This window comes from Coregonus clupeaformis, chromosome 10, assembly GCF_020615455.1.
Source record: "Coregonus clupeaformis isolate EN_2021a chromosome 10, ASM2061545v1, whole genome shotgun sequence".
Classification (NCBI taxonomy): domain Eukaryota; kingdom Metazoa; phylum Chordata; class Actinopteri; order Salmoniformes; family Salmonidae; genus Coregonus; species Coregonus clupeaformis.
Window position 1 is genome coordinate 31,638,826 of NC_059201.1, and position 14,016 is coordinate 31,652,841.

Consider the following 14,016-nt stretch of genomic DNA (forward strand, 5'->3'; position numbering starts at 1 on the left):
TTGAACAAGTTGAGGAGACTAAATTACTTGGCGTTACCTTAGATTGTAAACTGTCATGGTCAAAACATATATATTCAATGGTTGTAAAGATGGGTAGAGGTTTGTCCGTAGTAAAGAGATGCTCTGCTTTTTTGACACCACATTCCAAAGTCCTGCAGGCTCTAGTTTTGTCTTATCTTGATTATTGCCCAGTCATGTGGTTGAGTGCTGCAAGGAAAGACCTAGTTAAACTGATTGAGAGGGGGTCAAATACTTATTTCCCTCATTAAAATGCAAATTAATTTATAACATTTTTGACGTGCGTTTTTCTGGATTTTTTTGATGTTATTCTGTCTCTCACTGTTCAAATAGACTGATATATAGACTGATAATTTCTTTGTCAGTGGGCAAACGTACAAAATCAGCAGGGGATCAAATACTTTTTTCCCCTCACTGTATATCCATAGTAAAATTAGTCCTATATCAACATAACCTGAAAGGCCGCTCAGCAAGAAAGAAGCCACTGCTCCAAAACCGCCATAAAAAAGCTAGACTACGGTTCGCAACTGCACATGGGGACAAAGATCGTACTTTTTGGAGAAATGTCCTCTGGTCTGATGAAACAAAAATAGAACTGTTTGGCCATAATGACCATCGTTATGTTTGGAGGAAAAAGGGGGTGCTTGCAAGCTGAAGAACACCATCCCAACCGTGAAGCACGGGGGTGGCAGCATCATGCTATGGGGGTGCTTTGCTGCAGAAGGGACTGGTGCACTTCACAAAATAGATGGCATCATGAGGAAGGAAAATTAAGTGGATATATTGAAGCAACATCTCAAGACATCATTCAGGAAGTTAAAGCTTGGTCGCAAATGGGTCTTCCAAATGGACAATGACCCCAAGCATACTTACAAAGTTGTGGCAAAATGGCTTAAGGACAACAAAGTCAAGGTATTGGAGTGGCCATCACAAAGCCCTGACCTCAATCTAATAGAACATTTGAGGGCAGAACTGAAAAAAGCATGTGTGAGCAAGGAGGCCTACAAACCTGACCCAGTTACACCAGCTCTGTCAGGAGGAATGGGCCAAAATTCACCCAACTTATTAAGGGGAAACTTGTGGAAGGCTACCTGAAACGTTTGACCCAAGTTAAACAATTTAAAGGCAATGCTACCAAATACTAATTGAGTGTATGTAAACGTCTGACCCACTGGGAATGTGATGAAAGAAATAAAAGCTGAAAGAAATCATTCTCTCTACTACTATTCTGAAATTTCACATTCTTTAAAATAAAGTGGTGATCCTAACTGACCTAAGACAGGGAATTCTTACTAGGATTAAATGTCAGGAATTGTGAAAAACTGAGTTGAAATGTATTTGGCTAAGGTGTATGTAAACTTCCGACTTCAACTGTAAATACTATGCATGCCAGTCTCTCTTGGCTAAGAGTTGAGGAGAGACTGACTGCATCACTTCTTATTTTTATAAGAAACATTAATGTGTTGAAAATCCCAAATTCTTTGCATAGTCAACTTACACCCAGCTCTGACACACACAGTTACCCCACCAGACATGCCACCAGGGGTCTTTTGACAGTACACAAATCCAGAACAAATTCAAGAAAGCGTACATTATTATATAGAGCTATTATTGCATGGAACTCCGTTCCATCTCATTTTGCTCAAATGAACAGCAAACCTGGTTTTAAAAAACAGATAAAGCAACACCTCACATCACAATGCCTCTCCCCTATTTGACTTAGATAGTTTGTGTGTATGTATTGATATGTAGGCTACGTGTGCCTTTTTATATTTTTTAATTGATGTAGTTCTGTTCTTGTCTATTAATGTTCTGTATTATGTCATGTTTCATGTTTTTGTGTAGCTAATGGGGATCCTAATAAAATACCAAAACTCCAACTCCTAGTTGCTTGGAAGCGTGGAAAGAAGGCCACAACAACCTCTCTTTGGGCGTTTTATTACCAGCTTGTAAATAGTACAATGCACTTAGACCGACTAGCTCCAATATGAGAACTAGCTTGGTTCCGTACTGGGGCAATACGTACAGTCAAAATCTGACGTTTCTTCTTCGTCAGTGAGGTTTAACGGTGGTTGGCATCTAATAAGTTGCTGGCGGGCAGGTTCATGGGTCTCTTGCAGCTGTGTTTGCAGGTTGTCCACAAAGGTAGGTATGTCTCTTTCCTTGTTTTGCAGTTCTGCTGTGTGAAGCCAGTTGTCCTGCGGTTGATGCACCTCTCTGCCCACCATCATTCTGTTGGGTGTGAACCCAGTTGTAGAGAGTGGGTAGGCAGCAGTGAGTAGGGGTAAGTGCTGGTCCCAGTTCTTTTGATTCTCGTCGATGTGGCAGTGGATCATCTGCAGGAGCATGCGATTAAAGTGCTCTACCTGACCATTTGAGGATGAATGGTAACGTGTGGTTTTTGTTATCTGCAGTAGGCGGCACACTTCCTTCAGTCAAAATCTGACGCCTAAACCAAAGTGCAAGAAATACAGTACCAGTCAAAAGTTTGGACACGCCTACTCATTTCAGGGTTTTTCTTTATTTTTACTATTTTCTACATTGTAGAATAATAGTGAAGACATCAAAACTATGAAATAACATTTAGGGAATCATGTAGTAACCAAAGAAGTGTTTAAAAAATCAAAATTTATTTTAGATTCTTCAAATAGCCACCCTTTGCCTTGATGACAGCTTTGCACACTCTTGGCATTCTCTCAACAAGCTTCACCTGGAATGCTTTTCCAACAGTCTTGAAGGAGTTCCCACATATGCTGAGCACTTGTTGGCTGCTTTTCCTTCACTCTACAGTCCGACTCATCCCAAACCATCTCAATTGGGTTGAGGTCGGGGGATTGTGGAGGCCAGGTCATCTGATGCAACACTCCATCACTCTCCTTCTTGGTAAAATAGCCCTTACACAGCCTTGGGGTGTGTTTTGGGTCATTGTCCTGTTGAAAAACAAATGATAGTCCCATTAAGCCCAAACTAGATGGAATGGCGTATCGCTGCAGAATGCTGTGGTAGCCATGCTGGTTAAGTGTGCCTTGAATTCTACGTAAATCACAGACAGTGTCACCAGCAAAGCACCCCCACACCATAACACCTCCCCCTCCATGTTTTACGGTTGGAAATACACATGCGGAGATCATATTTTCACCCACACCGCGTCTCACAAAGACAGCGGTTGGAACCAAAAATCTCAAATTTGGACTCCAGACCAAAGGACAAATTTCCACCGGTCTATTGTCCATTGCTCGTGTTTCTTGGCCCAAGCAAGTCTCTTCTTCTTATTGGTGTCCTTTTAGTAATGGTTTCTTTGCAGCAATTCGACCATGAAGGCCTGATTCACGCAGTTTCTGAACAGTTGATGTTGAGATGTGTCTGTGACTTGAACTCTGTGAAGCATTTATTTGGGCTGCAATTTCTGAGGCTGGTAACTCTAATGAACGTATCCTCTGCAGCAGAGGTAACTCTGGGTCTTCCATTCCTGTGGCGGTCCTCGTGAGAGCCAGTTTCATCATAGCGTTTGATGGTTTTTGCGACTGCACTTGAAGAAACTTTCAAAGTTGAAATTTTCCGGATTGACTGACCTTCATGTCTTACCTCCCGAGTGGCGCAGTGGTCTAAGGCACTGCATCGCAGTGCTAGCTGTGCCACTAGAGATCCTGGTTCGAATCCAGGCTCTGTCGTAGCCGGCCGCGACCGGGAGACCCATGGGGCGGCGCACAATTGGCCCAGCGTCGTCCAGGGTAGGGGAGGGAATGGCCGGCAGGGATGTAGCTCAGTTGGTAGAGCATCGCGTTTGCAACGCCAGGGTTGTGGGTTCGTTTCCCACGGGGGTATAAAAAAATAATGTATGCACTCACTAACTGTAAGTCGCTCTGGATAAGAGCGTCTGCTAAATGACTAAAAATGTAAAAAATGTTAAAGTAATGATGGACTGTCGTTTCTCTTTGCTTATTTGAGCTGTTCTTGCCATGTTACTACATGATTCCATATGTGTTATTTCATAGTTTTGATGTCTTCACTATTATTCTACAATGTAGCAAATAGTAAAAATAAAGAAAAACCCTGGAATGAGTAGGTGTGTCCAAACTTTTGACTGGTACTGTATGCAGAGGTTGAGATGTGTGTCCTGGTGAAAGGAGAGGAAGGTCATGTTTTTCAGGACGTTCTTCCTCAGAGGGAGCAGCATCAGAAGCAGCAGGCTAGAGCCCTAACACACTAACCCCTTCAGATAGGACAGAGGGTACGACAGTCTGCCTCCTCACTCCCCTCCCCCCCTCACACATACACATGCACACACACAAATCTCATAAGATTCTCGGTGCAGACTAAGCCTTTCTATGTGGAAATTACGACCATGTGTGTGTCCGTGTGTGCTCATCAATTCCTGTTTGTGCGTGTTACCTGTAGGGAGTGGTCTAGCTGCTGCAGCAGCTCCATGTCTATGGATGTTCTTCTCTACTGAACATGTGGGGGATTGTAAGGGCCTGTAATTCTGCATCCAGCGTCTATGGAGAATGAAGAATCGACACACAGAGTCAAATACAAAGTCAATTTAGATCATCGCAAATTACACACGGCCCCTGTCCCTCCCTAGAAAAACAAAGGGGAAATACAGTGGGGAAAAAAGTATTTAGTCAGCCACCAATTGTGCAAGTTCTCCCACTTAAAAAGATGAGAGAGGCCTGTAATTTTCATCATAGGTACACGTCAACTATGACAGACAAATTGAGAAAAAAAAATCCAGAAAATCACATTGTAGGATTTTTAATGAATTGATTTGCAAATTATGGTGGAAAATAAGTATTTGGTCAATAACAAAAGTTTCTCAATACTTTGTTATATACCCTTTGTTGGCAATGACACAGGTCAAACGTTTTCTGTAAGTCTTCACAAGGTTTTCACACACTGTTGCTGGTATTTTGGCCCATTCCTCCATGCAGATCTCCTCTAGAGCAGTGATGTTTTGGGGCTGTCGCTGGGCAACACGGACTTTCAACTCCCTCCAAAGATTTTCTATGGGGTTGAGATCTGGAGACTGGCTAGGCCACTCCAGGACCTTGAAATGCTTCTTACGAAGCCACTCCTTCGTTGCCCGGGCGGTGTGTTTGGGATCATTGTCATGCTGAAAGACCCAGCCACGTTTCATCTTCAATGCCCTTGCTGATGGAAGGAGGTTTTCACTCAAAATCTCACGATACATGGCCCCATTCATTCTTTCCTTTACACGGATCAGTCGTCCTGGTCCCTTTGCAGAAAAACAGCCCCAAAGCATGATGTTTCCACCCCCATGCTTCACAGTAGGTATGGTGTTCTTTGGATGCAACTCAGCATTCTTTGTCCTCCAAACACGACGAGTTGAGTTTTTACCAAAAAGTTATATTTTGGTTTCATCTGACCATATGACATTCTCCCAATCCTCTTCTGGATCATCCAAATGCACTCTAGCAAACTTCAGACAGACCTGGACATGTACTGGCTTAAGCAGGGGGACACGTCTGGCACTGCAGGATTTGAGTCCCTGGCGGCGTAGTGTGTTACTGATGGTAGGCTTTGTTACTTTGGTCCCAGCTCTCTGCAGGTCATTCACTAGGTCCCCCCGTGTGGTTCTGGGATTTCTGCTCACCGTTCTTGTGATCATTTTGACCCCACGGGGTGAGATCTTGCGTGGAGCCCCAGATCGAGGGAGATTATCAGTGGTCTTGTATGTCTTCCATTTCCTAATAATTGCTCCCACAGTTGATTTCTTCAAACCAAGCTGCTTACCTATTGCAGATTCAGTCTTCCCAGCCTGGTGCAGGTCTACAATTTTGTTTCTGGTGTCCTTTGACAGCTCTTTGGTCTTGGCTATAGTGGAGTTTGGAGTGTGACTGTTTGAGGTTGTGGACAGGTGTCTTTTATACTGATAACAAGTTCAAACAGGTGCCATTAATACAGGTAATGAGTGGAGGACAGAGGAGCCTCTTAAATAAGAAGTTACAGGTCTGTGAGAGCCAGAAATCTTGCTTGTTTGTAGGTGACCAAATACTTATTTTCCACCATAATTTGCAAATAAATTCATTAAAAATCCTACAATGTGATTATCTGGAGAAAAAAATGCTCAATTTGTCTGTCATAGTTGACGTGTACCTATGATGAAAATTACAGGCCTCTCTCATCTTTTTAAGTGGGAGAACATGCACAATTGGTGGCTGACTAAATACTTTTTTCCCCCACTGTATGTAATTATACTCTAATACAGGGGTATTCAACTCTTAACCTACGAGGTCCGGAGCCTGCTGGTTCTGTTCTACCTGATAATGAATTGCACCCACCTGGTGTCCCAGGCCTAAAATCTGTCCCTGATTAGAGGGGATCAATGAAAAAGGGCAGTGGAACAGGCTTGGAGGTGCAGAGTGTAGTTTGAGGGCTCTAGTATATACAAAGCCATACAATAATGTCAGTTATGGGAGCTATGTGGAGCCGGAGGGTCAGACCCAGACCCAGACCTCCAGCATGGGCAATGGAGAGGGATATGGCATGAGTGAGGAAGAGGACGATGATGAGGAAGAGGCAGCTCGGAGGAGAGGTCCCAGTGTGCTGTCCCAGGTGCAGCTGAGTGAGGATGAGGACAGCGAAGAGTTCAGGTCCATTGGGGGTGACAGTGACATGGCCTCAGACAACTAGAGAAGTGTTCCACCGCACACACACACACACACTTAAAGACGCAAATGCGGTCTACAATCATTATAACAGACAGATCCACATCCATACATGTGAGCTCAGGCTCACTGAATGAATACATCTTAAAAACTTGCAGGCTGAATTACATGCATGTACTGTCATAACTTTATCTCATGTCAGTCAATCCCCCAATGATAGTTCAGACTGTTTGCTGTCCAGTCATTACCACACCTATGAAGACTCTATGATAAACTCCTCTGTGAGATCAATATTGTACAAAATGTTCAATCAAACTGAAGTGAGCTTGTTTATCTGTAATGGCAGGATTTGATTGGAGTTGATGCTTTAAATCAATGTTTTCTACTGGTTATGCTCTTTTCAGTGTACCGACACATGTATATATACTTTTTACAATTATGTACTATTATGTATTATTTTATGGTTGTGCAGAACTTTGGCCAAAATGTAGATATTTGAATAGTCAGCTTTGACAATTGTTTGTTTTCAGTGCCAGGTCTCATCTCAACTTTTTGTGTTGAGACACTGGGTTGAGTGATCGAAAAATACTGTTATTCCCCATTAACTTTTATGATTGCATCCTGGATTTTCAGGCACTGTTATTAGGAAACTCAAACTTCCAAGGAGATCCTAAATAAAAACCAGATATGATGCCATCATCTTTTCATTGTTTGATTTCGGGGATAAATGTTAGCGGTATCTGATGTAACCACGTTGAAGTTGTCCTTTCGTGTTATGCTGTCTTGCTTATCGAAAGTAAGAGGCACTGTTCAATACCAGTCTGCAGTAACACATTAACAAGAATATGTAATTTTATTACAGAAGTCTGTAGTGTGTTCTATCATCAAGGTGCTTCCTCTTTCCCTGCTTTTTTCTATCCTGCCATACCTTACAGGCTTTCCCTTGTTCATATCTTAGTCAGGACAGTGATCATACAAGCTGAACATGAACTCTGTTCCACCGTAAACTCATGATTATTGTAGGGAGTCACGTATATAACGTGTCAAGTATAAAATAGTACAGTACGTGTGTGAAGATCCCCTGTAGCTCAGTTGGTAGAGCATGGCGCTTGCAACGCCAGGGTTGTGGGTTCGTTTTCCACGGGGGGCCAGTATTAAAAATGTATGCACTCACTAACTGTAAGTCGCTCCGGATAAGAGCGTCTGCTAAATGACAAAAATTTAAAAATGTAAGGCAGGGAATGGCAGAAGTGTTGTGCCTGCCTACAGTGGCTTGCGAAAGTATTCACCCCCCTTGGCATTTTTCCTATTTTGTTGCCTTACAACCTGGAATTAAAATGGATTTTTGGGGGGTTTGTATCATTTGATTTATACTTTGAAGATACAAAATATTTTTTATTGTGAAACAAACAAGAAATAAGACAAAAAACTGAAAATGTGAGCGTGTATAACTATTCACCCCCCCCCAAAAGTCAATACTTTGTAGAGCCACCTTTTGCAGCAATTACAGCTGCAAGTCTCTTGGGGTATGTCTCTATAAGCTTGGCACATCTAGCCACTGGGATTTTTGCCCATTCTTCAAGGCAAAACTGCTCCAGCTCCTTCAAGTTGGATGGGTTCCGCTGGTTTACAGCAATCTTTGAGTCATACCACAGATTCTCAATTGGATTGAGGTCTGGGATTTGACTAGGCCATTCCAAGACATTTAAATGTTTCCCCTTAAACCACTCGAGTGTTGCTTTAGCAGTATGCTTAGGGTCAATGTCCTGCTGGAAGGTGAACCTCCGTCCCAGTCTCAAATCTCTGGAAGACTGAAACAGGTTTCCCTCAAGAATTTCCCTGTATTTAGCGCCATCCATCATTCCTTCAATTCTGACCAGTTTCCCAGTCCCTGCTGATGAAAAACATCACCACAGCATGATGCTGCCACCACCATGCTTCACTGTGGGGATGGTGTTCTCGGGGTGATGAGAGGTGTTGTGTTTGCACCAGACATAGCGTTTTCCTTGATGGCCAAAAAGCACAATTTTAGTCTCATCTGACCAGAGTACCTTCTTCCATATGTTTGGGGAGCCTCCCACATGCCTTTGGGCGAACACCAAACATGTTTGCATATTTATTTTTTTAAGCAATGGCTTTTTTCTGCCACTCTTCTGTAAAGCCCAGCTCTGTGGAGTGTACAGTCATGGTCAAAAGTCTTCACAAAGTTCGCTGCTTCAGTGTTATGAGATATTTTTGTCAGATGTTACCATGGTATACTGAAGTATAATTACAAGCATTCCATAAGTGTCAAAGGCTTTTATTGATAATTACATTTTTCAAGACCTCTGCAATCCGCCCTGGCATGCTGTCAATTAACTTCTGGGCCACATCCTGACTAATGGCAGCCCATTCTTGCATAATCAATGCTTGGAGTTTGTGGGGTTTTGTTTGCCCACCCGCCTCTTGAGGATCGACCACAAGTTCTCAATGGGATTAAGGTCTGGGGAGTTACCTGGCCATGGACCCAAAATGTCGATGTTTTGTTCCCCGAGCCACTTAGTTATCACTTTTGCCTTATGGCAAGGTGCTCCATCATGCTGGAAAAGGCATTGTTCGTCACCAAACTGTTCTTGGATTTTCACTCCCTTGGTTGAGAAGCAACCCTACACATGAATGGTCTCAGGATGCTTTACTGTTGGTATGACAGAGGACTGATGGTAGCGCTCACCTTGTCTTCTCCGGACAAGGTGTTTTCCGGATGCCCCAAACAATCGGAAAGGGGATTCATCAAAGAAAATGACTTTACCCCCAGACCTCAGCAGTCCAATCCCTGTACCTTTTGCAGAATATCAGTCTGTCCCTGATGTTTTTCCTGGAGAGAAGTAGCTTCTTTCCTGTCCTTCTTGACACCAGGCCATCCTCCAAAAGTATTCGCCTCACTGTGCGTGCAGATGCACTCACACCTGCCTGCTGCCATTCCTGAGCAAGCTCTGCACTGGTGGTGTCCCGATCCCGCATGCTGGACTTTCTTGGGCGCCCTGACGCCTTCTTCACAACAATTGAAACTATCTCCTTGAAGTTCTTGATGATCCGATAAATGGTTGATTTAGGTGCAATCTTACTAGCAGCAATATCCTTGCTCGTGAAGCCCTTTTTGTGCAAAGCAATGATGACGGCACGTGTTTCCTTGCAGGTAACCATGGTTAACAGAGGAAGGACAATGATTTCAAGCACCACCCTCCCTTTAAAGCTTCCAGTCTGATATTCTAACTCAATTAGCATGACAGAGTGATCTCCAGCCTTGTCCTCGTCAACAGTCACCTGTGTTAACGAGAGAATCACTGACATGATGGCAGCTGGTCTTTTTGTGGCAGGGCTGAAATGCAGTGGAAATGTTTTTTTGGGATTAAGTTCATTTTCATGGCAAAGAGTGACTTTGCAATTAATTGCAATTCATCTGATCACTATTCATGACATTCTGGAGTATATGCAAATTGCCATCATCAAAACTGAGGCAGCAGACTTTGTGAAAATTAGTATGTGTCATTCTCAAACCTTTTGACCACAACTGTACGGATTAAAGTGGTACTCCAGATACTCCAATCGCCGCTGTGAAGTTTTGCAGCTCCTTCAGGGTTATCTTTGTGGTCCTCTGTAGCTCAGCTGGTAGAGCACGGCGCTTGTAACGCCAAGGTAGTGGGTTCGATCCCCGGGACCACCCATACACAAAAATGTATGCACGCATGACTGTAAGTCGCTTTGGATAAAAGCGTCTGCTAAATGGCATATTATTATTATTATTTATTATTATTATTATCTTTGGTCTCTTTGTTGCCTCTGATTAATGCCCTCCTTGCCTGGTCCGTGAGTTTTGGTGGGCAACCCTCTCTTGGCAGGTTTGTTGTGGTGCCATATTCTATCCATTTTTTAATAATGGATTTAATGGTGCTCCGTGGGATGTTCAAAGTGTCTGATCTTTTTTTATAACCCAACCCTGATCTGTACTTCTCCACAACTTTGTCCCTGACCTGTTTGGAGAGCTCCTTGGTCTTCATGGTGCCGCTTGCTTGGTGGTGCCCCTTGCTTAGTGGTGTTGCAGACTCTGGGGCCTTTCAGAACAGGTGTATATATACTGAGATCATGTGACAGATCATGTGACACTTAGATTGCACACAGGTGGACTTTATTTAACAAATTATGTGACTTCTGAAGGTAATTGGTTGCACCAGCTCTTATTTAGGGGCTTCATAGCAAAGGGGGTGAATACATATGCACGCACCACTTTTCCGTTATTTATTTTTCAGAATTTTTTGAAACAAGTAATTTTTTTCATTTCACTTCACCAATATGGACCAATTTGTGTATGTCCATTACATGAAGTCCAAATAAAAATCCATTTAAATTACAGGTTGTAATGCAACAAAATAGGAAACATGCCAAGGGGGATGAATACTTTTGCAAGGCACTGTTATGTGTAGTGTCACTGTCAACACTGTCAGCTTCAATCTCACCCTGTGGTGCAGGTGTAGTGGTGGCCATCCACAGGCATACTCAGCATGCCCATCAATATCTCTACAGATATACTTACTAATTACCATTGAGAATAATTGAATTATTTAACAAATGAACAATCAATCTTAATTCATTTCATCTCTGTCTTTATTAGGTGGAGTGAATGACCACCTATAGCTAGCTACCTACACCATATAGACAATTAATTCATACTCACCTGATTGCAGAGAGAGGGTGATGGTCAAACCTTGGTATGTCAATAAGTTTTTGCGATCCTTGTACAGTATAACTTTACAGACAGACTGACACACGCACCTGTTTGGTATGATAACTACTACAGTAGGTAGCTTTAGCATATAACGTTAGCTCGATGCTTGGTGGCTTTTAATATAAGCTCCTTGTCTTGTCTGTCACTATCAGTAAAGCCACCAAGTACTGAAGGCAGCTAAATAACTACCGTTACTTGTTGGTGGCCCTATTCAGAACTAACCTGGCGAAAGCTAGCTAGCTGGAGCGATGATCAGGTAACGTCAGATAGCCACACATATTTTACTTAGAAAACAGCTAGCACTGCTAGTAGTAGCATACGTATCGTCATAATTTGTATAACTAAACCATCATGGTTCTAACTGTGGTATAATGTTGTAGCCCCTCCTTTCTACGTCAACAGTCTCTGTTCATTAATTAAATATTGTGGACAGGACAACATTAGAAAGCTTGATCGTTATGTAGCACGTCTGGTATTTCAGATCAGTGGGCATGTGACATCAGAATGATGATTCGGCGGGACAAGCCTTGGCAATGCCAGACGAATTCAGGCGTAGTTACGACAAGTTAGTTTAGTAGCTAGCTAGCGACTGAAAGCAGTCAACCCTTGGGACGAATCCGGATGTCCATATACCCTAACCATTTTAAACGTCAACTACGTCCCAAGGATACCGAATAGCACAGACCGTCACGCGTGCGTATTGTGTTTCCGGGTATGTTGCAGGTGATTACCGGTTTTTAAACCGTCGATGGTAAGTTTTCGATATTTTATACTGTTTTGAACATATTTTCTGCCGTTTTGTTTTGGAGCGGCGTCCTTTCATCACAATGGTGTCTTTCATAGCAAGCGGTGCAAATGGTGGGTTAGCATGTTAGCTCTGTTCACTGTTGTCTCGTAACCAACGTCACCATAACCAAATAGCTAGCTAACGTGACAACTGCTAATGGCTATCAATGCTTCCGCTAGCAATGATTCTAATAGCTAGCTAGCTAACCGTAATAGCTAGTTTTCCTATTTGTCTGCGGTATCTTGGTAGTTGTTTGTATTTGATATGTGACCTTGATTTAAATTACTTTTGTCTTCTTTGGCTTTGCATAACGTTACCATGGTGGTCGTGAAGGGTTGTTAGCTTGTTTGTTAACGTTAACTAACTAGTAACGTTAACTGCGGTGCAACCAAGAGTTTTGACACGTTGTGCAGTACAATGTCAAAACTCTCTTGGTTGTATTGAAAATAACTAACTAGCTGCTATGTTACCAATCTAGCTAGCTAGCAACCAAAATGAGTGAAGTACGGTAGCATTAACTAACTAGGCTGTATAATAATGCTACTAGCACTTATTATCTCGTTCCCTACAAAATAATATCTGATAACGCCGACACTTAAAATAATCCCAACAGAGAGAGCGGAGCATTAACGTTACCTAACTAGAAGTTAATTGATTGACGTTAGCTGATTGTAGTTTACGTTAGCTAGTAAGTTACGGTATGCCTGAATTACCATATATTATAGCTAGCCAGCTGACTGTAAATCCAGCTAACTACGTAGATGATCTTACTTGACGAAATATAACGTTAGCTATAATATGAATAACTCACCGTCTTTGACAATAGCAGACTGACATGAACGATGACGACGCTTGACTGACAGTGGCTCGACTCGGTTGAAAGGTCCAGCTCAGTTTACCGTATTGGCGATGGTATTATGATCTGGATGCATTGATTCAGGATATACCCATGTGAAACACTGTTAAAGGTCTGTGTAAAGCCGATGATGATGTAATCTATTTCAACTTTCTCTCATTACCAGCTCCTATACCTCAATGGGAAGACATAACGGTTTTGGAAAGCCCTGGTGAAGCAAAGTTGTTGCTTGAATTACTCTCGGACCCCACTGGATGTGAGCACTCCTCTGTATTGTTATGCAAAGTATTGGAAGTGTGAACCTAAGAGTGTGAACATTAGAAGTCATTGTTCAATAAAACATTTTGGAGAACCTTAAGTCCCTATGGCTTCATGACTGCATAGAGCCCCATAAATTAGTGAAGTACTGCTGGATAACTGAATTTCAGGGAGAGGGCCAGGGAAGGAAGACATGGAGGTCGACGGAGTGGTACTCAAACCTACAAATGATGCACTTATAGAAAGGGAGGAGAGGACTGAGGTCGGGGACAATGGGATCGAGAGGACCTCAGAGGTCCTATCGCCACTGGAGGCCCTGGCTCCCTCGGACAGCCTTGACATTCAGGATCATGCCACCTCAGGTCCTGTGATGAAAGGCCATGGCCATTCAGAGAAGATCCCAGGGGGGGTTGCTGAAGAGCCCCCTATAGACTGGTTTGAACCCCTGGAGGATGACAATTATGAAGATGACACACAGGGCTGGGACATGGGCCTTGCTATGGGGGAGCGACGCATGAATAGCAGAGGGGATGCCGAAGAGGAGAGTGTTGCAGGGAGCGAAAAGAGCGGAAGCGTGGCAGGCAGTGAGAGGAACATCAAGAACAACAACCTGTATGTTGAGTGATATGTGACACTTGATTTGACTAGCTTTGACTGCTGTTGTAGCAATGTTATTATAGGGCAATTCCACGGTAATAGTGACACT

General features: G+C 43.0%; 1 protein-coding gene across 4 annotated transcripts in view; it reads left to right on the forward strand.

Annotated features, from left to right (window-relative positions):
- Nucleotides 1-12,062: 12,062 nt before the first annotated feature.
- Nucleotides 12,063-14,016, forward strand: part of mbd1b (methyl-CpG binding domain protein 1b) — a 30,518-nt gene continuing 28,564 nt past the window's right edge. For 2 of the 4 annotated variants that reach the window (XM_041887779.2, XM_041887781.2), the window contains exons 1-2: nucleotides 12,063-12,160; nucleotides 13,219-13,922. In XM_041887779.2, coding sequence (XP_041743713.1) covers nucleotides 13,504-13,922 — 419 coding nt within the window. In that variant the 5' untranslated portion in view covers nucleotides 12,063-12,160; nucleotides 13,219-13,503. Of the gene's footprint in view, nucleotides 12,161-12,205; nucleotides 12,268-13,218; nucleotides 13,923-14,016 lie in introns of those variants that run through there. The other 2 variants (XM_041887782.2, XM_041887780.2) reach the window with 2 other exon arrangements.